The sequence below is a fragment of the Dendroctonus ponderosae genome, unplaced genomic scaffold (genome assembly GCF_020466585.1).
Source record: "Dendroctonus ponderosae isolate FM_Combo_2020 unplaced genomic scaffold, Dpon_F_20191213v2 Dpon_F_20191213_1, whole genome shotgun sequence".
Taxonomy (NCBI): Eukaryota; Metazoa; Arthropoda; class Insecta; order Coleoptera; family Curculionidae; genus Dendroctonus; species Dendroctonus ponderosae.
In genome coordinates, this window is record NW_026017110.1 from 59942273 (window position 1) to 59968902 (window position 26630).

The 26630-nt window shown below is 36.2% G+C and overlaps 4 protein-coding genes and 1 long non-coding RNA gene across 7 annotated transcripts; 3 read left to right on the plus strand and 2 right to left on the minus strand.

Moving 5' to 3' along the window:
• Window positions 1-230: 230 nt before the first annotated feature.
• LOC109540978 (formin-like protein 20) lies at window positions 231-3326 on the plus strand. Its single transcript, XM_019909587.2, has 4 exons — window positions 231-560; window positions 2498-2752; window positions 2810-2977; window positions 3175-3326. Exons 1-4 carry the CDS (start codon window positions 509-511, stop codon window positions 3285-3287), a joined length of 588 nt encoding a protein of 195 aa, XP_019765146.1. The 5' UTR covers window positions 231-508; the 3' UTR covers window positions 3288-3326.
• A 271-nt stretch (window positions 3327-3597) lies between these two features.
• Window positions 3598-4840, minus strand: LOC109540979. Its single transcript, XM_019909588.2, has 2 exons — window positions 4702-4840; window positions 3598-3973 (listed from the first exon to the last, which is right to left on the minus strand). Exons 1-2 carry the CDS (start codon window positions 4826-4828, stop codon window positions 3660-3662), a joined length of 441 nt encoding a protein of 146 aa, XP_019765147.1. The 5' UTR covers window positions 4829-4840; the 3' UTR covers window positions 3598-3659.
• Window positions 4841-6233: 1393 nt separating this feature from the next.
• On the plus strand, window positions 6234-12676 carry LOC109540976. 2 transcript variants are annotated; one of them, XM_019909583.2, is made up of 13 exons: window positions 6234-6314; window positions 8067-8223; window positions 8731-8908; window positions 8964-9132; window positions 9187-9541; window positions 9600-10052; window positions 10105-10225; window positions 10280-10425; window positions 10483-10671; window positions 10725-10874; window positions 10939-11105; window positions 11373-11565; window positions 12164-12676. In XM_019909583.2, the coding sequence occupies exons 2-13, from the start codon at window positions 8154-8156 to the stop codon at window positions 12301-12303; spliced, it is 2331 nt and encodes a 776-aa protein (XP_019765142.1). In that variant the 5' UTR covers window positions 6234-6314; window positions 8067-8153; the 3' UTR covers window positions 12304-12676. The 2 variants fall into 2 exon arrangements, with proteins under 2 accessions (XP_019765142.1, XP_019765143.1); XM_019909584.2 differs by lacking the exon at window positions 6234-6314 and adding an exon at window positions 6404-6461.
• On the minus strand, window positions 6999-7890 carry LOC109540981. Its single transcript, XR_002172274.2, has 2 exons — window positions 7679-7890; window positions 6999-7204 (listed from the first exon to the last, which is right to left on the minus strand). It is a non-coding gene; the product is annotated as an uncharacterized LOC109540981 (long non-coding RNA).
• A 2767-nt stretch (window positions 12677-15443) lies between the features above and the next one.
• Window positions 15444-26546, plus strand: LOC109540977. 2 transcript variants are annotated; one of them, XM_048661317.1, is made up of 13 exons: window positions 15444-15646; window positions 17958-18150; window positions 18276-18539; window positions 19983-20152; window positions 20526-20765; window positions 20857-21035; window positions 21092-21209; window positions 21425-21548; window positions 21945-22090; window positions 22431-22678; window positions 23858-24079; window positions 25159-25351; window positions 25664-26546. In XM_048661317.1, exons 2-13 carry the CDS (start codon window positions 18077-18079, stop codon window positions 25789-25791), a joined length of 2106 nt encoding a protein of 701 aa, XP_048517274.1. In that variant the 5' UTR covers window positions 15444-15646; window positions 17958-18076; the 3' UTR covers window positions 25792-26546. The 2 variants fall into 2 exon arrangements, with proteins under 2 accessions (XP_048517274.1, XP_019765144.1); XM_019909585.2 differs by lacking the exon at window positions 15444-15646 and adding an exon at window positions 17272-17426.
• The last annotated feature ends 84 nt before the right edge of the window (window positions 26547-26630 follow it).

Genomic DNA, 26630 nt, shown 5'->3' on the forward strand with positions numbered 1-26630 from the left:
TTTACTCTTCGGGACGTGTTTTCTTTCCTGTTTTCCCCCTTTTTTCCGGCTTTCGCCCAGAGGACTTAACCGGGTTATTAAAGTAAAAAATCGAGGCCAATATATCCTGAATAATTTTGTTTTTAAATTGAATTTCGCCGAGCGGAAAGTTTTCTTTTGACCAATTCAGACTCCCCACTTTTACTGGCATACCTTAAAAAACGAAATCTGCATATGCGAAAGCACATCCTTGAAATGTTGACCCGTACAAGTATTGCCTGAGGACCCAATTAGTGAGTGTATTCATTTGGAATCGTGGCCTATGACCTTGTTGAAAATCACGTTTCTTTTATCGATTTATCCAAACATTTAAATCCCATCAAATCCTCATAAGATTAACTAATTGTAAGTTTTGGAGGATCGCATGCTTGGTTTTCCCAGGATCAGTTTGACCAACGTGTTTACAGCACTAATCACGAAGGATTTACCAAGCTCAGTTGCAGTTGTTTCTGTAGTTCACATGTAAATAATGTATCGTTTCAGTTTATTAAGTGTTTGTGTTATTGTGTGCTATTTATCTGGTGAGTCTAACTAATTTTTTTTCTATAATGTAAATAAGTTTAAACTGTTCATTGAAAGGAAAGTTCAGTAAATAAAGGTATTATATACTTTATGTATATGTAGAATCTCTTAGCTTAACTCCATCTGAGCGTATTGTGAAATTTCCAACACATGTACCTACGGTGTTTATTTTTCTGCTTGCACTAACTTCGGTTTAGGGTAATTCGCAGACCAAACATTTGTTAACCATGTTAAAAACATTTTTGCCAATGCAAAACGTAAATTGTGAGAATTCCAGCATCGCCCAAATATGCCACATACTTGAAAATAAACAATTATATTTCCAATTTTTTAAATTCTTTTCATAAATATCATCTACTGATGGCGACTATTATTTGCCTGCCAATTTGACCCCCAGAACAGTTTGCGATATCTAATTTTAGCTGACAGTTTTACGTACTTAAGCCAATCATTTATTTGCTTTTCTTCTTATTTCATGTTTGTCTTACGTTCGCATTTGCACTTTTCCGTCCAAGCAGTCACATTTCTACTGAACTTTATTTTAACACCTAAAAAAAATTTAGAATTAGCAACACCTTAGAAAAGCAAAACGCAAAATCAATACTTCCTATTGGTCAGCAGTAGGTACACCCCGATTAATCACCGATTGATTGCAGTTGCGGCTCGATTTAACCAATCGCCCACAAACTGTTACATAAGAAGGAAAAGGGTCTGTGTGGAAAGGTATGATTCAAATATACGCCGACTGAACACGCAAATATACTGATGGTCGACCTAAATAAAATAAACTGTTTGAGTAGGGTAATATGATTAAGGGTGCCAGGGTTTTTAAATTCGAGAAAACCTCTCTTTCCAGAGAGGTCCTAAAGCAACATCGTCTGATTGCAGTGGCTCTTAAGCTACTTTTCTAAGCAATTTCCATAATAAAGTTTTTTCGTGTTAAATCTTATCTGTTATCGAAAGAACAGTCTCTAAAGCAGGGTTTAACAAATTTTTCGATAATGGAACACTTGTTGGAATGTTCTTTAAGAAAGAACTTGGAGCTAGCCCTAGTGCTTCTGCTAATAAACGCTTATTATATTTATTTGTCGTATTTTCCGGATCGCGGCATATCTTTACTCGAATCTCGAACGTTTTTCCCAACTACTTCCATTTGCCTAATTCGTGTGATTTTCACACTTCGAAGCTTTTAAACAATCCAATAATTTATCATCATTTTTTCCTGCTGATGTCTACTGTAAGACTCGAATTAAGCTTAGCAATTCTTCAGGTATGTATATTTTCTAAGGCATTGACACTTAATTTTGCTTACCAACTCGTTGTGATAACTTTTCGCTTAAAAACACATAATTAGCCAATTAGCTGCAAAAAACAATTTGTCTTGTTGATTAAATTTAAAAACAGGGGATTTTTAAGCACACCCTAAATGTCTCTTCTACGACGGCCTAATCATCGAGTAAAATCTAGGACATTTTATCAGTAACTCTTTTCCCTTAAGCCTTCTCAGTTTGGAAAGTAATCCACTGTTTCCGTGCATAAAAGCGACCCATTTGAACAGCGGCTTATAAATTTTGACATACCAAAGGGGGTTTAAATTCATGCATTATTTAGAGCTTCTTTAGCCGGCTATAAATTGCACGCTAATTTTCCCACTAGCCATAAAAATAATTCAGAATTAATGCCTGAAGGGCGGTTTTATATTATGCTTTTTACATCTAAATGGGCAGCTAACAAGTAGATAATCATGTAACTCAGTTCCGTATTCTGCCAAGCATTAGGTATATCCAATATCAAATGCGCTCATGTAAGTGAATAGTTCGATTCTGTTTAATTGAACATGATTAGGAATCTGTTCCCCCGGCAAATGGTCTATGCTGCTTTACCGTAGTTATTGACTGCTCAAAATGGATTTTTGACTATTATTTGTCGTTTAAAGCGGATGCAGCTTCTATACAGAAGAGGCATGCCCAGTCATCTGACCTCGCTGCTGCTATCCTTGAACGACCAGGATTATTAAACCTGGCAACCAGACTACACAATATCGCTGGAAGCATTCTCGATCGAGCCCAACAGAATCGGCCGAATCATGGATTTGGACCACCCCCACCGGGACCTCCGGGCCATTATCCTCCGCATCCAGGATTCCAAGGGCACTATCCACCTCCACCTCCACCTCCACCCCCTCATGGAGGTAAACTGATCTCCAGTTATTCAATTTCAGGTCTTCTCCAGTAAGTTTTTTGCCAAGGTTATCCTGACTGGTTTGGCGGACATGGATATCCTGGATATGGACCTCCAGGTTTTGGGCCGCCGGGTGGGCCCCCGCCACCTGGAGGTCCGGGTTGGCCCCCTCCAGAATATGGACCTCCACCACCACCTCCTCCCCCATATGACCCATACGGACCCTATCACGGTGGTTAGTCGATTATCGACTGTGCATGTTCTTTGTGTTGTGGTGATCCTGTTCCTCATAACTGCACTAAATTTGTATCAAATTGCCTGTTTTTGTTGGTTCTGATATTTAACCAATTAACTTGAATTGATTTGAGTAGATGTCTCTTTGTCCATGTTTGTTTTTGTATTTTCTCAGCTAAAACTCACGTTTGATTTTAGGCAATTTTCCACAACCGCAGCCAGAAGATGAAGACAAGAAGCTGATCTCGGGTTATTTCGATGGAAACTTCCCAGTGATATTGCTTGATCAGGAAAATGAAGTTCGAAGATAGTTTGCTGTGCAGTCAATATTAAATCAATTTTAATTTTAATCAGAATTGTTTCATTTTCACCTCTGAGGCAAAAACAATGATAATAAAGCGCATTCGGCATCCAATGTATTCAACGTAGAATACGCTAATTAGGCAAATTATCCCATTGTTGAGTTTTATAGTGATTAATGGAATTTTCATATATCTGTAATCGCTATTTTGATTGCAAATTATGTGGTTGTTAATAAAACGTTGTTTCGCTAAAAATCCCCGAATTCAAACAATAATTACTTCATTAATAACCCAGAACTAAATAAACTAAACAAGGCAATCGTGTGAGAATATTTATTTACAAAAATAAATATGCATTAGATAAATCACAAAGAGCATCCACTAATGTTTTGGAATCTTCTGGATGTGAGACTCCCCCCTTTCCTTGAGGCTTTTCTTCTTTGGGGCGTAGCTTTCTCCTTCCGCTAACTCACCAGAACTGAAAAGGACGGAATTTTCCTTCTTCTCGTTAAGTATCTTGTTAATATCCCTTCCGAAAGCGCGTCTTCCGTATTTTACATCATTGAAGTTGAACGCTTCTGCCAGATCCGGATTTATGTCTTGGAGAGGCGTGTCTCCTGGTCTAATGTAGACAGCTACTACCCCAGGTTCGGAGTAAAGGAGGTTTCTTTCTTTCAGTCGTGCCGGTAGGGATTCTAGAAAAATTAGTTGAGTTAGAAAATCCAGATTAATATGGAGATTACAATACTTTTCTAGAAATAAGCGCCGCAACTTCCACATTCTGATATTTTGTGGCGCGCGTGTTCCACATTTCAGTTTCCAAAATGTGATGCGGGTGATTGATTTTACCCAAATGCTCTTATCATTTTAATGGAATTTTCAGCCACAATGTTGAAATATGTACATACAATAATAACGTTTATTTAAACTAATCAGGAAAATGTCACAAGACCTTGTCCCTAAATTCCTTTGATGTTTTGTTTTAAGCAGGATAAAAGGCTAACTTATCTAAATTAATTCATCCTACGGGTTCTCCAAAGTGACTTTCAGCTTTGAAATGATAAGGCCTGAACCCCTATTTACTTTCACTTTTTATGTGTATTTTATAAAGACTTTGAAACATATTTTATGAAACTTTATCAAAAGATCAAAAGGTTATCTAAACAGTCAAATTGAAATTGTTAAAAACCAATAGCATGAGCCGAATAAAATTGAATTCATTTATTCGACTCTAAAAATTGCATTTTAATAGTAAAATTCCCATTTGAATTAACTAAAATTGATATTTATTTATTGGATTGTAAAATTGAAGTGGGTTTCGAAAATTCGATTAATTTTGCTAGATTTTTTATGAATATTCAAGACTCAATTGTAAGGAAGTTTAATTATTGATGTACAAAAATAACAATAAATAAATACACACCGGTTAATGATGCGAAAATAAGAGCTCCGATCACAAGGTCTAAGATTCGGCCAGTAATCATGTTGAGGTAACGAAACGAGAAGGCACCAGCACACAAACGAAGAGATACACGGAGAGACTGACGCATTAAGTCAGAGATTACCTTTTATAACTTGAATGTGGTTAAGCTAGTAATATGTTCAATTTCTTTGATGAACGGATAATCGAAGCTGAAGACCCCAAACAATTTTTTTTCTTCAAATTTTGTTCTAGTGGAACTTTGCTCTGAGAGCAACTTGCGCATAAAAATTGTCAAAATTCAAAAACAAGAGATTGAAAATTTAACAAAAATTGCTCTTAGCAGTCGATGCGGTCGATTAAAACGAGTTGTAATAGAGTGGAGAAGAACAGTTGTAGTTGAAAAAGGCCCCTTTTTGCATTAGGTACAACGCATTAAAGTTACAAATTCTCTAGCAAAATTACGACTTTCCTAGAGTCTATAGAGGGCAAAAAAACATCTTAACTAATGCGTGTTAATTAACGATTGATTAAAATTTATTACTTTTAGATAAAATCGACCGAAACTCACGACTAGCTTTGAAAGGCATCAGTTTTAAATGCCGATAATATGACAGCATTCATGGAACAAAGCCTAATTTAACAATGTAAATCAGCAGTTTAAGTGGCTAGAATTTTAGGAATTAAGAGAAAAAGTGGTGTTGAAGTCACTGACGTCATTTTCTTTTATAAATTGTGATCCTTGAACTTTGCATATTTCCGCAACATTTCGGTATTGCGTTTTGTTAATTTCACCGTTATTCTTAACATTCAAAAACCGCATTGGGTAGTTCTCTCTACCAAGCCAAATCCTTAATAGTTTAGTGGCCCAAATTGGCTAACGTTTACATATCAAAGGGGACATCAACTGGTAAGATGCAGATTAAAACAGATTGTTAATAAATGTTGATAGCTTTTAGCCTACAGGATGTTAAAGCTTCAATGGAATTAAAATCCCTTCGGAGTTTTGAAGCGATTTCAAAGGCACAATGGAAAACCGCAAGCAAAAGAGCAACATTATGAAGAATCCACAACTGAGGCAAGCGGTTTTTCAAATCATATCCCTGCGGAAAAGAGAACGAAAACCGAAACCATTCAACAAAAATAAAAGCCCTACAAATGTAAATTTTAAGGTTCCCTCATGAACGCCATAAATATTAGATAAGGGAAACTTTTAAGAGTTCGACAAAAGAATTAAAAATCGCTGAAATTAACAACGACGGACATTCCTGTCTCCAGATTAAACATTCAGAACTGAAGGGATTAATGTGATTTTCTCTCTGCTACCCTCTGTTTATTTAAAATTGTTTCAGCAGTAGTTATATATTCTATTAATATCAGTTTCATATTGATAGAGCCTTTATCCACTGAAATTGAAGAGTTTTGTTTCATTCTTTATTCAATTTGATTTGGTCTAATTTTTAGTAATGTCTGCAATGTAAGTGTAGGATCAAAATCTTAAATAGAGTAAATTTCAGTCATTTCGTACCTGTTGTCTTGTCTAAAATAGCTTATCTTATCTACCGTGAGTAATTGAATGGTGTATGCTGGATAAAACAGTTGTGAAATTAGTGCTGGTATGTACATTTGCTTTATTCACGATTTTTAGCTTCTAAAAGTACGGCAAACCGTAAAATAATATTAATTTTCCAACAACATGTTCTGATTTCAGTTGCTTTGGAAGCGCAGTAGCAACTGCATTAATTTTATGTCCTTTGAGCGAAGTAAGTCGTACATGAACTGTAACCCTTTTATCAATTAATTTCTATAGATAAAACGAAAAACAATCAAAGGCGTGGCATAACATACTACTTTTGGAAAGCCACTGACCGTTAAAATGTTACACGTTAATGTATGCAATATTTTTACTATTTAATAGCATCAAATGGGCTGTAAATGCGATTACTTAATAGCTTCAATGATGCAATTGGTGAACTAGCGAACTGTAGTTTTGCTTTATGCATTATTTAGATTGGATTTAAACGAGCTAATAATAAGCGAAATTCGGCAAATCAGTTCATATAGTTCAGACTAGATAGTTTCCAATATTTGGGAATTGATTGACTTGCTTGAGTTTTCAGTTGCATTAAACTGACTAGTGAAGACTAAATAATTGGCTTCTGCAACTAGGAATATTATAGAACAGAAACTAAGAATGATTCACTTTGCGAAGAGATTAAGTATCGGATAAGTATTGATCTTCTTCATAGTCTGATATATCGGATAAGTATTGAATGGACATGTTGAAATCGAATTACAGGTTCATAAATGACTGTGTTTATTAAACGTATTTCCGATAAATGGCTTAGTTCAATATTAGTTCAGTTATCATTAATTTTTTTAAATAGGGGTATCTTATCACATCCATTTTGGTATAAAACTGTCGCTTTGGGATCCTTTTTACTGCAGGTTCAAACTGTCCTTATCGGCAAAGTAAATCTAGTGCAAATTGACTACCATTTTGCTCCTAGAATAATAAAAAACCAACTTCAAAAAAGGTTGTCCAGTCCTCAGGATAAATTTGATGAAATTGTTATATTTTCAATTCTGAATCAACAACAATATTAAAAATACCGGTATGGTTTCTAAAAGGTGATGATGCTTGATGGATTTCGCATACATATTGTTTATATCTATTACCACCACTTCCGCCATGAAGATACAATAATTGGTTATTGTTAAAAAATCAACAGGTTTTTTGATTTTACATGAATATTAATCAACGCAATTATGACTAAATTATTGTTAGATATTTTTTCAGTCTCACATAATACTTGCTATAAGTCATTATTCGTTGAATTGTCTACAGACACGCGGATGATGATTCACAGAATATTGTAATCGGTTTTAAATCAACTGCCGACAGAAATTGCGATTAAATGTTTGCCGTTTACCCAGCTAATTTTTTGGTAACGTAGATAATTTTTGCTCCTTCTGTTACCTCCGAGTCCAACTTAGACATCCACTATCTTCCACGTGGCCTAATTTGCGATGTAAACTCGCTTACAGCGGTCGTTCTGAGCCCTGAAGCTGATCAATCATTTCAACTTTGAAATTAGTAACCCAGTAATATAATAGTGATAAATCACCTTGACTCATATGCAAACCATCACCTTCCAAAAAAGAAAAAAATGATAGTTTAATGTTTTAGAGGATGACATTGGTAGCATCTAGATAAACTAAAACCCTCCGAAACAAACCATTTTGCATATCTATTCCTGGAACAGATTAGTGTATACGGGCCTGTTCCAGTGCCTATGATAAATTTAGTGCTTTGGCTCCCTTATTTAGCCAATCCTATATATTAAACGAGATAATAATTATTTTAGTAATCTTATCACCTGCAATATTCTCTGACACACATTCACCACACCTAGAGTAAGGAATAGGCAGTTGTGGAGCTGAACTGTAGAGCTATGGAACTGAGGGTGATTTTGGTGCAAGTGATAACAATTTGGAGTATAGGCTATTGTCAGGCAAATACAGGTAAATAGAAATCAATGTTTTCCTAATCGTGTTAAAACGTATTTCTGCGCTTATCAGTAGCGAATGTATGGATTATTGAACCATGTTGATGAGTGAGAACGTGAAATTGGCCTCATATTCATCCAGGAAACATATTAGAGCATCCTTGAAATATGCTTCAAATATCCGGGAAAAATATTCCAACTTCCTTTATCGACATTAAATTTAGAGCCAGTTTCCCAAGCGACCGAAGTAATAAAATTATTACCCTTATTCGATATATCGATATAATGCTGGTAGGCGAGGAACCCTTAATGCATTCTTCCACTACCTAGAATTACTTGTAAATTAACCGAAAACCGCTCACACTTGAGGACTAATCGCTAGCAATTTGCAAATGCCCTCGGGGGAAAAGCTGTTGAAACTTCAAATTTATCCCTAATCAGGATGGTCGCCCTCAATTGCAATAAATACATTTTTGTTTAATAACTAAATTCCCAATTCAAACATCGGTAAATTATTCCCTAGGGAACAATGTTGGTGCTCAAGTCTCGCAATGTTACAACAATACGGCCCTGCCAGGTATAACAACGGCAAACGAAAGACCGCCGGCCAGTTTAAACTTGTTTATTGAATTTATCCGAAAACTGGAAGATGCCAATCCCACTATGACCCCTAGAGAATTAGCTCTTCACATACTGCACAGGTAATGTGGCTGTTTTCTAGCATTTCCATGTACTACAGTAATCAACTCTGTCCAGATTACGCCAAGATGGAATCACCCAGACTGGAAGAACAATTGATGAAAGATTCGGACTGGCATATTCCGCAAGTAGACCAGAACGGTACAAGTTCAGAGTTCTGCTTCAAAGTTTGCTCCCAAACGCTGAACAAACCTTAGCAAGTGGGCAGCTTTCCGATTTTGAAAGAGTACGCTGAAAGCAACAAAAGCCGTTCATCTGCAATACTTTCATTTCATTTTAGTGCTCCTTACATTACCTGATATCGAACACAATAGCCGATATGCAACGAGAAAACGAAGCGCTCGAATGTTCCAGATCATCTAGATATACTTTGCGAATCCATCACAGACGTCGTAGAGAAGATGATGATACGGAGGATACTGAATTAGTCAATCAAGACTCTGGTGGTAATTTAGGACTGCTATCCACGAATGTAGCGAGGAATTTAAGTCAGTGTCCGATTGAGCTGGGTGTTGTACAGACACAATCAGGAACCATTAAAGCTGGCAATGTCCTAGCTGGAATTGCAGCTGGTTTGAACCCTCAAACCGTAGGAAATGGTACTGTTGATAACAGATATGCTGCCACAATCATAGGTGAGATGAGGGAAAGGCAATTTGTTCACCTTTTACGCAAAAATCATGCACTTTTCAGGGGAATTGGCCGAAGCTTCACTCTATCAAGCAGATCCAACTATTAGCCTGGGAGCGTCCGGAGGCTGGAACAGCACAATCAATCCCAAGTACTTTTTCTTGCAAAACAACAACCTCCTCCAGGCGACAGACGCGGAACTAAGAGGAGCATTAGATGGACTTTACATCAGTCTAAGAATGACCAACTTGACCTCAGCCTTTGCAGACTTGAAAATATCCCAGATTATTGACATGTATTACTCGCCATACGATAAGGGGGTTTTCGACAGTTCTTTCAAAGCTTGCAACAGAAACATCCTCTATACGGAAATGACCACCAGCGAAACAATGCGAACTCAATTGCTGAACTTTATGCCTCTGTTAAACACCGCAGCCTTATCTGGCATATCGCTAACTCGAGATGCTTTCGAGGTGCTTTCTAATTCTAGCATTTCCGCGTTTGGTTCCTATTTACGTAAGTTGATATTAAAATTTTTTACACTTCAAGTAAATTTGTGAATTTCTAGCCCAAATGACTTCAGCAGATTTGACTTGCGCAACCAATTTGTCGATTGAACGAGTCAAAACTGATCTTCTCATCTTCATTGATTCTGGATGGCAATTCGGCACACTTCAATCGGTTTTGTCGTAAGTTCCTGACACCGTGAGTTCACACAGTTTGGTTTACCCAGATGTTTCCAGGTACATTTTGAACAACATCGATGTAAACCCATTTCAATCAAAATATACGCTCTATGGGGGAACTAGCCTGAGGAACTTGACTGCAAATGGAACAAGCTACTTATCCGATTTTTTCCTTCAGTACAACCAAACCGTGCATGCTAATGGTAAGTGAGTCTTGATCCTGGAGAAGAACTGTCTAGAATAAATTTGCCCTTTCTCAGAAACTGCTGGATTTAATTACGTGGATATATTCCAAACATTGGAAAGCTATGGATACCAAAAGTTGAACGACGCCAGTTATGCGGGGGGAGAAAGCACAGTAGCGTTACTGGTTCCGAGAACCAGCCTAACTGATGACCAGAGGACGTTTTTAACTCAGAGGAGACAAGTTTTTAACGCCTATTTGCCAGGTAAATGTGTTAGAAGGTTGGGGAATTCAATAAATGATCATCTGATATTGCAGATGTAAACTTTTTGGTACTGGGCAGTGGAGCGGCCAGCGACTACTCGACCATCGTTTCCAATACTAGAGACGTGGTTATTTTGCAAGATACTATTGTTGAGGAAACTTTAATCAGTCTCGGTCAACAAGTGGTGAACAATATCAAAGATGGTGAGTCTGAAAATATACTTGCAATATTTTGGGAATATTTGGGGCATTCCTATATGTTTTTCAGTTCCAAGGGCTCTAGTAAACCCTGCATGCACCTCTCAGTTTACTGGCGCCAGCAGCACCTTCTTCATAACGGGTTATGTGGAACCCAATGGTATAAACTACTATCGGATTTCGCCCAATTATTTCTATTCAGGCGGCGACACCAGGAATCTTATCCTAAGGGAACAGGTAGGAAGTGATGTAAAATTCATATTTAGTTCTGGCCAATTAGTCCGAAATATGGGCAAAGTTGCAACAATAACCGCGGAATTTTGAAAGGCTTTTGCTGCGGCTTTCCTGGTTGTAGCCTCCATTCGTGATATTTAATATATCCTTCTTAATTGACCTGACACAAACATTCTATGGGGCACGTATTTTGAGGGCGAGCTGTGCATAAATTATTATTCATTAAGCTTTGTATCGCATCAAATTCACTGGCTATTATTGTCTTATCAGGGACATGGTGCGGTCAGTATTTGCATCGCCAGAGGAACCAGGCCGGACAATTCCACGGGAGATAACTGCAGAACTCTTTCATCAGCGGAAGAAGCAATCGACATTACCAGCTATTGCGATGGTAATTCAGTAACCGAATGCCAACCAATTTTCCTGTCAGTTGCTGGTGTGAGTTCAAACATCGTTTGCTCTGGTAAGCTACATCAGCAAATTTTTTGCGTCTAACTGATGATTGAAGTGATTAGCTTCCATCGCTTAGTTGCATAATGTCGAATCGATTTTATTTGAACTAAAAACATTTATGTCTGATTATCTGATAACAGTAAAGCCCGCAGGTGTACAGTTTCCGCATATGAACAATTTCAATTAATGATATATACAAAATACATTTTAATAATAAGACCAGGCGAACCTGGCTATTGGAGCGTAGTCTGAATACTTGACCATGACTAAATTAACTTCGGTTTACCGGAGAATTGCCAAATAAACGCAGAAATTATCAACTTTTGAGGGGTGGTAAATATTCAGTTTTTTTGCTCTTGATCTTCAGCCCAGTATATATTCTTTCATCGGATGAATGTAATTCAAATCGAACTTAATAAGACAAGTGTTGTTTTCACACACTTAAAGGATAAATAGTTTAACTGAGGTTTCATGTTTAAGCAAAATTAGCTAACTGTATTTTACTGGGTACATATTTTTGTCTTCATAGTTTTTCCTTTGATCATTAATTAGTCACTGTTATGCTTTCAGCTGCAATTTTTTTTGAGGAATAATTTCCTTTTTTTCAGCCGCTGCCTGTCGCTACCCCAATGACATTGCATATAGCATTACAATGGAAAATGTAGGCTGCAATACGAGTGGATCGATAGCTGCAACTGCTAGTGTGATTTTGGTGATTTTGCTTTGTGCTTTGGCACGATTTTCGTAAACTTTGAGCAACTAAAACACACTTTTTTTCGTCGAGTTAAATTAATTTTGCTCGGAAAATCAAGGAAATTACAAATATTTATCCTGCAAATTTAGACGCACCGAAGCAAAGGGTTTGGAGTTTATTCTTGATGTACAACTAATGAAATCACTTGCCAGAGACGAACAATTTAATTTGCTGCTGAAAGTATGTTTGACATTTTCGTTGCCAACTAGGTAGTGTTTTTACCTTTTTTGTTACACCGCATTCCTTTTTTTTTAGCGATTTAGCTGTTATGTTTTGCCATAATTTTCCATAAATAATATATTTAATAAATAATCTATTACTGCCCTTTTAGGACTGTACAAATTTAATAAAATAAGTTTTAGCTTTAGAACACTGTTTCTTAAATTTCCCGTTTCCCAATAAAATTTTAAGTTTTAAAGCGCGTAAAGTGTTTTAGTATCAGTAACAAAACTGGCGGTATTAAACCAGTTTTGCGACACCTGCTGGAAACCGGTAAATGTTTCGGGCTGATGAGCTAAAAGCAAAGTTTCGGTGGTTGCGGCGTCAAGCAAGCCACCACTGAAGATGCATGCCCCTCGTGCTTGCGAAACGTCAGGAATAAATTCTTTTGTACGATCGCGTCAAAATCCCGAAAAACCTACCAGTTTGCGTGTACTTTGTTGATTCTTTTGCCTTTGTTAGAACGCCAGGAAGAAATTAGTTTCTACGACGGCCTAAAAGCGACAAAAATGCGAAACACTTAATGCTGCTTAAAGCTGGCGAATTTTTCGGGCCTTAGAAAATAATTTTTTCCTGACGTTTTACAAATAGGAATGGCTTGCTCTTTCAGTGGAGGCTTAACTCGTGTTTGCGAAACTTTGCTTTTAATTCATTCCTTTCCACAATGACTTAAAAGCCCGAAAAACTGAACAGTTTCAAATTTGCGAGATATCAAAGCACATGCCCCACCAAGGCTTGATTGACGCACTTTTGCAAAGGAAGATTATCCTAATTAAGTTACTAAAATTTAGACAAAATAATTAATAGTAAATGTATCGAGGGGAATATATACTGATTAGGGTTTGCCGGTTTTTAAAAACCGGGTTTTTGGAGAAATTTATGAAATTCGAAAACCTAGTTTTTAGTAGAAAATATCGGTTTTCAATGTATGAATAACACAAAAATTTGAAAATGACAAATGTAGCCAAATATACCAGATTGATGAAAACACTGTCGCAAGCGGTTTGGTTCTTGGAATCATATCAGTTCGATATAATTTCAAGAAACGGTGTGTTTTGTCTATTGGATGAATTAATTTAGATTTTATATCAGTTAGTCTTCTGTTGTCTTTATGTGCAGTTCATAAATTTAGCGTTCAGTGCCATTGATCGATATTTGATATACATAGATGATATACAAAATGTAAGTAGGGTATTTCAATATTATAAAAATATAAATTTTTATTTATATTTTTTATATCTTTGTAGTCCTAAATGTCAGACGTGTGGAATTATTTCAAAAAAGTAGACACAGAAAAAGCCCGTTGTATTTATAAGTGCACAGCCCTGTATTCTTAACTTTGTGAAAAGGACTAGTTTAGAAGAATTTGTATCAAAACTTGCTGCATTGGATATCAAAACTTGCTGAATTGCATAACAAATAGCTCGATCATACGTGAGTCATTGCAGCAACGAAACTGTTGCTTACCATAAAATAATTCTAGAGTTATGAATCTTATTTATAAGTTTTATGCAACTATAAAAAATGAAACTATGAATGAATTAAAAGAATAAAGGGCAAAAATTTTCTATAACTTAAGATGAATGGACTAGTAAAGGAAATCGAAGATATTTAAATATTAGCGTACATCAATCCTGGTAAAGTATTATTTCTTTGTTCTACTAAATTGCATAAAAAAATTACTATCAATAAATAAATTCAGTAAAAAACAGTTTAATCACTCTAAATTTTCTGTTAAATTTTTTTGTTCGAATTACAGAATATTCGAGCAAAAATTTTTCTAAAATATCTATTTTTGTATAAACCCTAGTTCTGACGTAGCAGTAATTATTTTAACCACTAGTTAGGCTGGTATTTGAGGCCGATAATAGGTAGAGAATCTTGAATAAGCTGTTTTGAGGCAGCACATTTTAGCATCATCATTTAATTTGGAAATTCCAGGGTGTCTGAAATAACAACGAAGCCCAATTAGGGCCCATGTGAGCCTTTTAAAAATCTGCAATGAGTAACAATCCCGATTAATTAATAAAATTCCATACTTAGGCCGGTCTATCTTAATCAAGGCTTTTCACATTAAATAATCGTTGAGAGGATGCAAATTATTTTGATCCATCCCAGATTATAATTATGTCAACCTTGGCAATAAGAATAAAGGCATAAAGTGGGTTGTCATAATTCAGCTTCCAGTTTAATTGAAGGATTACCGTTGGAAATTCGACAATCAATTCGAGTAAAATTTTCCGGTTTGGAAGTTTCCAAATGTTTTCAAGAATGAGCTCTACAATCCTTCACTGGTAAAGGATGTCGTTTCAGCATGGTGCATGAGAGTGGGTTGTTTATTTTTTAAACCACTTGCTATGGACGAAATGTAAGTATATTGATAAAGATGAATGAAAAGTGCAATTTCCCTTAGGATTCACCGCTCAGGCATAAAATCCCCGCGCATTTCTCCTGCCTCTCATTGTCTGTTTATGCAGTTTAAATGCGCTTTTATGCAATTATGAAATCAAAACTTTGCCCCCAGTGCACTTTACAGTCTTCAGTAAGAGCGAAATAAATTTCCTATGGTTCGAGTTTCCTACGCTGTAAATCTAATCAATTGGGAACCAGCAGATCCCAAATCTTCATGCAATGGCGGAGGTACCACGGCACCACGTTTAACAGAATTTTAATTGAAATATTAATTTATTATGTTTAATTACTGTTCCTGATGCCCATGTAATTGATATAAAGACTGAGTTTACAGGAAATTAAGGACATTTTTGTTTAGTTTTGCATGATCATCGGTGAGAAAAAGGGGCTATAAACATATACATATAGGGAGGCCAAAAGGTCGAAATATATCGATATGGCTCCCGTACCCAGCTCTATCACAAGAACCATCCTGATTGTTTCAGTCGCTTTTTGTTTTCCGCTCATCACGTACGAGGTACCTAGGAAACCACTTTACGGGGGTTATGCGATTAGTTTCTCGGAAGCTTTATTCCACAATATTTGTGTTCCGTGGCTGAATTTTCAATTTCGCTGAGTTAATTTTTCTTGTAACTTAATCTGTAACAAAGTTTAAATCGTTGTACATTCGCAAAAAAAATAGTCGAGAATGCCCAAAGATCCGGCGGTAAGTTTACATTTTACTTCGCATTTGAAAGGAATTAGGTTCGAGTATATTGTTTAACCCCCTGAGTGCATATACACAGTGAACTGAAAACAGGTGGTTTGAAGCAAAAAACATTGCCATGTCGGTCCGTGTTGATTTGCCTAATATAGTTTATTCTGTTCGTAGGATCTTAATCCCAGTTGCTCTTTTTTCGGACGAAATAAAAAAAACCGAGGGAGCAAAAAGGCCCTGAACACGCAAAACTATAATTTTTGTTTTTGCCGTTAGTTTAATGAGCTCCTAGCGTTTTCTTTGGCCCTTTTGTTGTTTTTTTTTGAGTTCGTAACAAAATCTTTTTTAGCAACTGAGATGAAGATCCCAGAAACAGATTACTTAAGTTAAAGCAAAGAAACACACACATAAGGAAAAAATTCCACCATACAGCAAACCGAGAAAAAATAATACCTAAAAACAAATAAGGGAGATGAACGAGAAAAACTGAAAATCTGGACGACATCTGACTACATCGTCTGTTGGGGGAACTTTTCTCTTATGCAGTTTATTGTGTTTGTAGGATCCTTATCTCAGTTGCTCTTTTTTGTTACAAACTATAAAAAAACGAGGGAATGAAGGAACTGAGATGAAGACCCTGGCAACATAGAATTATTGACAAGGAATCTCGATTCGAGCTAATAAGAACTGAAGAACTAAAGAGGACTCTGGCCGTAACACTAAGATGAAGACCTTAGAAACGCATTAAACTATAGATAAGAAAACAACTGTTGAGCTTCGTATGTAGGGCTGAAAAATTATATGCTGGTCATGTGCGTGAGTTTAAGGGCGGAAAGCTCGACATTTTCCAGTCCCAAACCTGGGCGGAATTTCTTATTAGGTACTCAATTCATCCCTCAGCAAAAACTTTTCTTGTTAACATCCGATAAATCTAATAGTTCTCGCGATATTCGACTTTGCATATTTTTTGCTGCTCGATTACTTCTAGTAAATTGGAACCGTAACGAGTACAATGGCAATTTGGAACCCGGAACTAATAAACCATGTAGTTCAAGTTCAAAACCAAGCCAATCCAATTGTTTATCGCTGATTTCCAATATGTTGCCATTAAACTGTGCAGCGAATCTCATTGAAAATCTCTGACAAGGCTTAATTACGGGCCAGCATAGGCAGGAAAGGGTTGCTTTATGAAGGGGACTGTTATTTCTCTAATTAGAAACTGGCCATTTGCATTCTAGAGGCCTTACGTGGCATTTCTATTTAGAACTGATGTGCAAATTAATTTTGAGTAACATGTAATGTTTGCGTTAGTTGCCAAACTTCATACCGCAATTTGTTTGAGTTAGGCTTTGTCCATTTACTCAAATCTACACGGGTGTTTCACGCTCAAATTGAAGGAAACTTATTTGAAGGACTTCGTTAGCTAAGCTTGTAAAATTGTTAGCACTTCCTTAGACTAAAATTTTAATTCATTTCGGTCAATTTTGAATCTAACGATATTGAGTAAATACCTCAGTAGGTATCGATGCGCTCTTATCACTTATGATATGTTTTCGCTTAGCTTTTGTCTAAAATTAATGAGGTAAGATAAAATTGGGTTAGAACAAGGAACAGGTATATTACATCGTTATCAAAAGATATCGCAACGATAGGTAAGGTTCGAGCAAAATTTCGCTTATCTGGTTATGAATGATTAATCTATCATTTGAGCTCGGGTTTAATGTGTGAAAATAATGCGCCATGAAAGGTTTTCTAACGCTCCTGGTGATTTTCATATTTAGCTTACTGAGTGAGTAATTTGAAGTATATCAATTTATTAATATATGCGACACCGCCTCGGAAACCCTCTAAAATAATTGCGAAACAACTCACAAAAGCTTGTTTGATAGAAAACTGCACAACTACTTATTTCTCACTGTTTCTTGTTGCGAAACTAATTAATTCACCTGGAAACTTTTGTGTTTTGATCAACTCGTTGCTTTGATTCCATTCTGAAGCGTTCACATTCTTTATGGCTTGCAGAAATTGCTTGCTCCATTTTCTTGGAGCATTGTTCACTTTATCCAAGGCGACTACTTATGGCGATTTATAGTTCAGAATTTCTTTAATTGGATGGAAATTATCTACTCAATTATTGTAAAAGCTTTAAAACAGTGGACGACAAACGGAAATGGAACATTAAGCATTTATTTGTAACTACTACTTAGACATTAATTACAACAGCTAAAGTATAGGAGTCACTTGTGTTTCCCTCGATAACTTTTCAAAAATGGACAACTTTAAGTAGTTAAACAAGTTAAAAATTTATCATTATTTCCAGGTCCCGTACCAACAAGCTGTGAGACTTCGCCATTAGTTTCCGAAATTTTACAGCCATGTTACAGACGAAACTTTACTGTTGTGTCTAGGCCGCCCCTCACAATACAAATTTTAATCGAAATGCTTCGCAAAGTGGAAATAAGCAAAAATTATGGGATTAATACCAGAATGTTTGCAACATCGATTATGCATGGGTGAGAAAGTTCAGAAACATGATGAAGTTGCGAAAGTAATTTATGGCAAATTTGGCAATAAAATGCCCTCGCAGATTTTTTCCTGTTTTTCTTTTCCCAATTTCTTACTCATAACCGATTTTTAGAGTGGTTTTTGATGGTATCCAAAGATCCCCAGGTGTTCAAGTAGACGACGCGTTTGCAATTCCTTACGCAGCCTCTTTGAATAAATTTCACAAATACAAAGTGATCGTGGACTACTTGATATCCGGAAGAATGTCGCAGTTTCCCATCGAAACACTGACGCAAAGTGAATTTTGTTTCCTACATCGACTCACTTCAAATACTGTTGATGTGTATGAGAGGGGAGACGAAAGGTCGACTTGCGAAGACAACAGTTTAATGCCCAGGTAGATGCAGATGCTTCCTAATGTTCGAATGTAAATTGTTTAAGACGCAGGACAAATCTTGAAAGGCGATTAAAATCAACCCCCTGCCAAATTCAGGAACAATTACAATCCCTGTTTAATTGTCGCAGAAAATCCATTCAGCTTTAACAAATAAAATCGTTTAAAGTTCGGTGCTTATTGTTGGGGAATTATTATCGCAAAGCGTATTTTAATTATCTGATTGGGAGATCTGCATTCAAAGGGGCGGAATACGCCCTTTGAAAAGCGGGCGTTTTGTTAAAATTTCACAGAAGAAGAAAATGCTTGAGCAATTTATTAACAAGCACTCAGGAATTTGAAATTGGCTACGAGCAATAACGGAAAAACTATTTTAGTTCATTTAGTAAAATGGAAAAATTCAGTGCAGGCAAATTTTATTGTATTCGGTACTGGAAAAAATCCTATCCATCCCTCTTGGATTGTCAATGATTCTGAGGAGATTCAGTTGGGGCAAAATGTACATCAAGCAAAAGCCCGCGATAAAATATCACGCGCTATATAAAGTATCTGATAAATATTTATCAAACATTTAACCGTTCATTTATTATGATATAGGGCAGTCATTCGCATGAATGAGAACCCCGCAGAGGTATGATTTGATTTTATGAACCCTTGAGGGGTACAAAAACGTTCAGGAAAGGTTGTTTCTCCCGTGCGTGTATATTAAATTTCCCCAGAATATTTGACACTTACAAGGGTCAAGCTGTAATATCATAATTTCATTATAGCTAGATACTTCATTTAACTGTTTATATCACGGCTAAAATTTGATCAAACGCCCTTTTTGCGCTGCAGGTGACAGGAATCAGTTTCTACCCTTTTTTGTGGGTGAAAATCACATTTTCTTGAACCTGGCAGTAGAGGTGTTGACGAGGAGTTGGGCACAAGGAAAATAAATTCGCTAACATTCACGTAAATATATTTGTAAAATAGAACCAACTGAACAAGGCTTGTGTAAGTAGGAAATCGGACCGGTTTAACTGCATATGGCTCCTATCTTCTTGTAGCATCAGGACCTGTAGGCTACATATCAAGCCAAAAGCATTAGTCATTTGCGTTGTTTTTAATATGAGAAACGTCCAGTGAATATAAAATAAAAGGGCTGGTTTTTCTGAAATAAACGAACCGAATAAAGTAAAAGGGAGGAATTATTCTAAAATACGTTTCCAGTTTCCGCATCTCCCCTGTCGCATTACAAATAAGGAAATATAAAAGCGACGGCTTTTATTCGCCGCAAATGATAATGATCGGCTTTAAGCTCAGATTGGATTAAGCCACCACAGGAATTTTGCTTGTAATCCACTTTTATATGCGAACAAATTGTCAGAACTTTTTCAATTGAGAAATTAAACACGTTATATGAAAAAGCCACGAGGCATGAATTGAGAATGGATTTTGTTGCAGTTCACTTTTAACTACCACCCCATTAAGCAACTGCCCTTTGAAGCTTGGAAACGTAAAAACAAAGTGGGGCCCCGTATCGGTATCCCACCTAATTGCAGGAATAGCGGCTGGATTGCAGCAGGAACAAGTCACTTTCCAAAGGGTGTTTGAAGCTATTCATTACCATAAAGGCTAGTATATTTTGCCGTTTAGCTTGGAGGGGATATGAAAATCGCAACCATTGTTTCATGAAATCAAAATTCTTAATACTCTCGCGACCTGCTTAAAATGCATAGAATTAGTTTATTACTCATTGGGCTTCCACATTGAATATATCAGGAAATAATTCTACTTACAGCTTCTGGCTTTAATTCGAATATAGCCACAATCCTGATTAATGCTTTTCCTATGGTGCTTCTCGAATATTAATGCGGATTGTTAGTAGTAATTACATCCATTTATCCAGCCATTTTAGGCATTAATAATCAAATCGCTTTTGCAAAGGTTTAATTGGGATATGGTTGAAAGGGACATAAGGTAGTTAAGCAATTATTTTTTCAATAGGAGTTAGGAAGGCCTACTATCAATCTGGATCAAATGAGACTAACTCGACTCAGGAAGTTGATGCTGTACTTTTCGCCGCCATAGCCGGAGATTTAGGCGAAGTTCTTTTGAGTCAAGCCTCAGAAAATCCTATAATCGGTAATCAGGGATATTGGCATGATACCCTGATGCCGAGAGCGTTTTATTTGAAATCTCAACAATGGGACTTAACGGAAGCTGAAATTCTTGCAGGAATTGACGGTAATTATTTCAGTATCCGATGAAAGCAAATTGAATTGAACTAATGAATAATTACAATCGGCAGCTAAATGTAATTTTCTTATTGTTTCAGCGGCTATAATCGGGAAAAAAACTCAATATCTTCTCAATATTCTAAGCAGCACCAGATTATCACAGCTTCTGGATATGTATTATTCAGACCGCGGTATTCCTTATGAATTCCATTTTAAAGTAACTAACAGGACTGAAGCTTTGCGGTATCTATATCAGAATATTGATTTTTCTAATCAGGTAGGCGTTCAGTCAGTATTATAAACCCTAATTATCTATGAAGGATTCTTTTTAAGATATATGGCGCAACGAAACTGCTCCAAGCCATTAAAGGCACGTACAGTTTTACGTTAACGAATAGCTATATTCAGACGCTATCCAATTTACATGCAGCGGACTACAGAGAAAAAGCAGGTAATCCAAAACAGTGTTTCGAGTTTCCTATTACTTGGGTACTAATAAAACTCAATTGAGTTATGGGTTAAAGGGCACACAGGCCTGAACTACCTATCTATCCTGCTATTATGTACGAATTGATCGAAACTCTATAGAGCCCGCTAAACTTTAAATTAAGTTCCGTGAAGTTTATGCAAAGATCTCTAAACGAAACTTCTAACTTTCTGTTGCAGGATCAATAGTAAACAACTACGATAAAACTGAATTTGTTTCTGTCAATCAGTTGGCGGCCAGTTTGGAAGTAATAGTTATTCTGGATGGCACTTTTGATTCATATTCCACGCAACAAATGGTGTAGTGAGTAATTGTCATTTACCACAGGATTAAGTTGCTCATCCAGCAGCTTAAATTTTGCCCAAATGCTGGAATTGTTATTTCCATAACGCGAGATAATTTAATTCAAAATTAGAATTCTCCAAGAGAGATGATTAGTGAAGCCCCTTGCTAAACAAGTTTTAATCTCCACAACATGACAAATTAAGAAGTGTTTTACATCCCTAATATCAATTCCTTACAGTAATATCTGAAAGGCAGGTTTATTCCGTTTATTTTCCATTCTAGTTGAAAATAAAGCTTTACTAAACGCTCTTAGACGTTTTTGCGGTCTTCAACTCACAGACTGAGCGTATTGGCAATTGGAAAAATTACGTCCATGTTCAGATTATCTTTACACAACCTTCCATTGGTTTATAGTTTGCTTTCCGAAGCTATCGATGTCTCTTACTACGGAAGTAGATTGGGAATTATCAACGGCCAAACTGGAGCATGGATAACCAATGTAACGCAGGAAAATTTTGAAATCTTTCGCAGTTTTCAAGTGATGGATCAAGAAGGAGCATGTGAGTACAATTTGCGTTGATTTATACCTCATTAGAACCCACTCTAAGCTAACGGAATTGTTTATAATATCCAAAGTAGGTGACTTGGAAATTACATTAAATGCCTCATAAATATTATTTAACGATGACCTAACCATCAGAGCGTAGCAAAGGCCCACTATTGAATACATGGTCATTAGCGTTTTTATATACCTAAGCATGCAAGGATAATCGTGTGTAAATTGGTTTAATTTGATTCTCCTACAGCTGAAGACATTTAAATATGCCTCAGCGCTAATGGATTCTTGTAGTAAAATATCATTTCTGACTTTCATGTGGATTAACGGAGATTTTTTCATAGGGCCAGTTACATTGTCTCTCGGTCGAAGCCTGGAAACCGTGATAGAATACTACCAGAACAGAACCCAATTGGACTGTAGTGTGAAAGTCATGAATCCCATTGGTCAAGCAGTCGTCGTTTTTGGTGGAGATGGAAGATTGACGACTTCTGATAACACCAGGGCCAGAAGGTCTCTTGAAACCATTAAGCAGGCCTATCCGCAAACCGTTATGGTCTATGTTAGTCAGGATGTGGATGGCGTATTAAAGGTAATCAGAAATTTTCACAAATAAAATAATCCACGTTAAATTACAAAATTTCTCAGTTATCACAGCTAGGGTTTTGAGAAATACCGAATTTCCTCACGTTCTTTACTAGCAATTTATTTTTTATAAGAAAGTCCGCGCTGAATGCCGAAAATCTCGCAGTTATCGCAGTTAGGGTTTTTAAGAAACACGAAATTTCCTCACGTTCTTTACTGAAAAATCAATGCGCTTTTCGTTCGTAAGAAAGTCCGTTTGAAATTAGGAAATTTCTCAGTTATCACAGTTAGGCTTTTGAGAAACACCGACTTTTCGCACGTGCTTTATTAGGAATTGATCAGCGTTCTTTTCATAAGAAATCAAAAAACTGCATTAAATTAGCAAATTTTGCTGTTGTTACAGTTAGGGTTTTAAAAAACAGCGAACTTCCTTACGTCTTCTATCAGGAATTGACGAACGCTTTTTTTCATGCGAAAGAAACTCTGCGTTAAGTTATCACAATTAGGGTCCTACTTTACCAATTTTCTTACGTTTTATACTCTGAATTGATAACGAGTGCTCCTTTTATATAAAGGACGAATCCTTATCAAAACGCAGCGTCTGATAAAAAAATTCGTCCGTTTTACAAAAAGAGCACTCATTATCCATTCATATTAAAGAACTTGCGAAAAATCGGTCTTTTCCAAAAGCCTGAAATATTGAAGGGAAATACCCCAAATAAAAGGTGCTGTAAGGTCGGTTTGAAACGGATTTCAATGTGAGAAGCCACTCTATCGACATTTTAATATGTATTTACACGTTAGAACAATGAAACAGAATTATGCATTGTCTTGGAAAGCCTTAGAAACCAACCTTCAGCAAATTCCACTTTGAAATTTTTCGCATAAACAGGAGTCATGAAAGGAATATTAAGCTGAATGCTCAAAGTAATGTTTGATTTTGCGGCCAAATCCCGATTTAATTGGAATATCGCTTGAACTTTGGAGGAATCCATATTCGGATGTTTAAAGAGGATTAGGCAGGATATATGAATGTTGATTCCACATTTAATATAGAGGCGTAAAAGGCAAAGATTGGGATGATAATGGGTGTTTATATACATTTCGGTTTCTTTATATGAAAATAGGTAGTTGAGGCTCGGGGAAAGATGAAGTATTTAATTAACTGTGGGTTTATAAATTGTAGGAATTATCTCTTAATGAAGACGACTCCCTGGTAAATCCTTCCACCGATGTGCTTTCTACAGTAGCAAAAATAGCGGAAAAACTGAGCGTTATTCCTGCCAGTTTGATCAAGTTCTACTGCAATCATTCGGATGTGCGTTTCGAGCATTATGCCACACCAGGGGTGGAGACGGTTTTTCAAATCCATAGGGAATATATCAAACGTGGCTACGTAAATACTAAGGTAAGCCGTTTGATCTAGTGCCTACTCGAATTAAAAAAGAACCAGAAGTAGGCGGGTTGATGGGTTTTGCTGAATCACTGGAAAATTCCCGTCTACCTTACTTATAAATTAACTTCAAACGCGTCACGCCGAAGCATACAAATCACTTTTACATATTCGAGTCATATAAGGCAAAGACATTCTCTCTTTTTTCTAGTTTACAAAAGAATCAATGACACCACGCAGAACGGGAGTTTTCGATTTAAGCCGGTCTTTCGTTCCGCTATTTAAGACCGATGAATTGGCTTTGCATTCAATCTGATGATAATAGAGTGAAATCAGTCTGATATTTCCCTGAAAATTACTTTACATTTAACAATAATCGCTAAACTAACGGATGCCATCCGCTGCATGAAAATAATTAAATATTTGATTCAAAAGGTATTGGTTGTCCAAATGAGAATTGCCAGCAATTTCCGCGATATTTTCTATTTTCCCGAATACAACTCGTTATATCAACTGGATGGCACCTAATTCATGCCGGAATCGTGTTTCCTATTTTAAAAATTTCGCTTCTGTTTAATTGGAATCTAACTGTTGTTACAGTGTATATATCAGTTTTTATTCTTTACAGGCAGTGGTAAAATTGAACGTTTCCATACCGCAATAACTGTGTTGTGTTATTATTCACAGTAATTAAGATTTCAGATCAAAAACTCCCTGATATGTTAACACGCCTGCTAAAAATTCATAGCAGGTCTAAACTGCTACGAAATTAACATTTTTGTTGGGTGACCTTAAATCAAAAACCTGTTCACTTGATTTACCATAAATTCAAAAAAATTGTCTCTTTAGAATTTGGTTTCTGTTAGATAATGCGTTAAACCTGCAAATCATGCACCATTAAACGATATTTGTAATGATCTTTGCCACTCCAATTGGGTCTTGTATTTGATCTTTTGCATGCTGATCAGCTATGTTGGAGTTTATGAACTAAATAAAAAATAAACTAAGGAAAAATGAAAGCGAACTAATTGAAAGGTTTGGGAAACGGGTTAAAAAATCGCACTGGAAAAACACAAAAATGAAATTTGTTTTAGTTTATGAATAAGTACTACGGTGACCTCTCCATCTGCTTCTTCACGAGCCGGACGTATACAAATAACCGGCAATGTCATCCATTAACGGTAAACAGTGAGATCAGTTTTAATTCTGGCAGTTTGTGTACTCCGGATTCGTCCTGTGATCTGCAGTACTCTCTCACGGCCAACAACAGTCAGATCAAATGCGCAGGTAACGCCACATACCTGCTAGAATACTTATTAGCTTTAAAGGATAACGGATCAATAATAAATACTAATTCTGTATTAAACATGAAGTTTTTGCCTTTTATGTTTATAGCAGTTTGATCTGCGTTGTTAATGGTTTTCCTGCTTTTTTAGCAATTAGGCAAGAAAGTTTCACGTACAATTTCAAGCTTTATTATTGCTGTCCGTTATTACAATTATTATTCCATATATTGACTTCACGCCTAGTTATGGGCTTTTTCTCCAGTATTGATGATGATTATCTGGAAATGCTAATGTGTTGATTATATTTTTCTAGAAACTGACTGCCGGTACCCAGACCAAGTGCTGGTGATAATCACGTACAGCTACTCATCCGGGGCATCTAGTCTGGTAGCCAACTTTTGCGCCTTATTTGGATTAATTTACTTAGTAAAATACATATAATCTTTCACATCTTCATAAGTGACTGAGATCTGAAAGGAAAAACGCACTTTCCAGCCAAGTTGCGGAAAATAAAAGTAGATAGTTTTGTTTAATCTCAACTGTATGATTAAAGTGATACTTGACATTATTGAATTTAGCAAATTTTTACCTTAATGCTTAGATATGCTTTAGACTAAGGCCATATACAATGCATGAAGAATGTTGAAGCTAATAATAAAAAACAAACAGAAGCAAATTATAAATTAGACTTGTCTCAAAAAACAAGGAAAAACTGCCAAAAATCCTCTTAATAAAATAGTCCATTTTGCTGTTTTACATTTTGTGCTTCGATGCCTGTTATTTGAATACCGTTAAAGTATTATTAGATGTTTTTCGCCATGACATTCTTAACAATTATCGGGTTTTAACACATATCTGCGAAATTAGATGGCGAATATATAAGAGTATACTATATAAATGTTTGCAGTAGATGAACTACTCAGAAGTTTTCATGCCGAAAACCAAAAATCTGCTGACAAATATCTCAAAATTCATCTTCTTAAGGCTTTTGGTTTGCGATTTTTGTATGTATTTAAGGTAATAAAGATGTATGATTTATCCAGCGTGCTAATTAGATAAGAAATAACAAGGCAATGTTAATTAAACTGTCTGCGTTATAGAATGTTGTTCATTCATTTAGTGCGAAACGAAGCATCCCACGCCTGCGAGAACATTTATATAAGTTGTGTTTGAAAGCTAATAAAAACATTTTTTTATGCAGGTTTTTTTTCTACCCAACAGTTTGCTAGTTTTGCTAGGAAATTATGCACGTAAAAAAAAGGTTTTCAGGCATTTTTTCC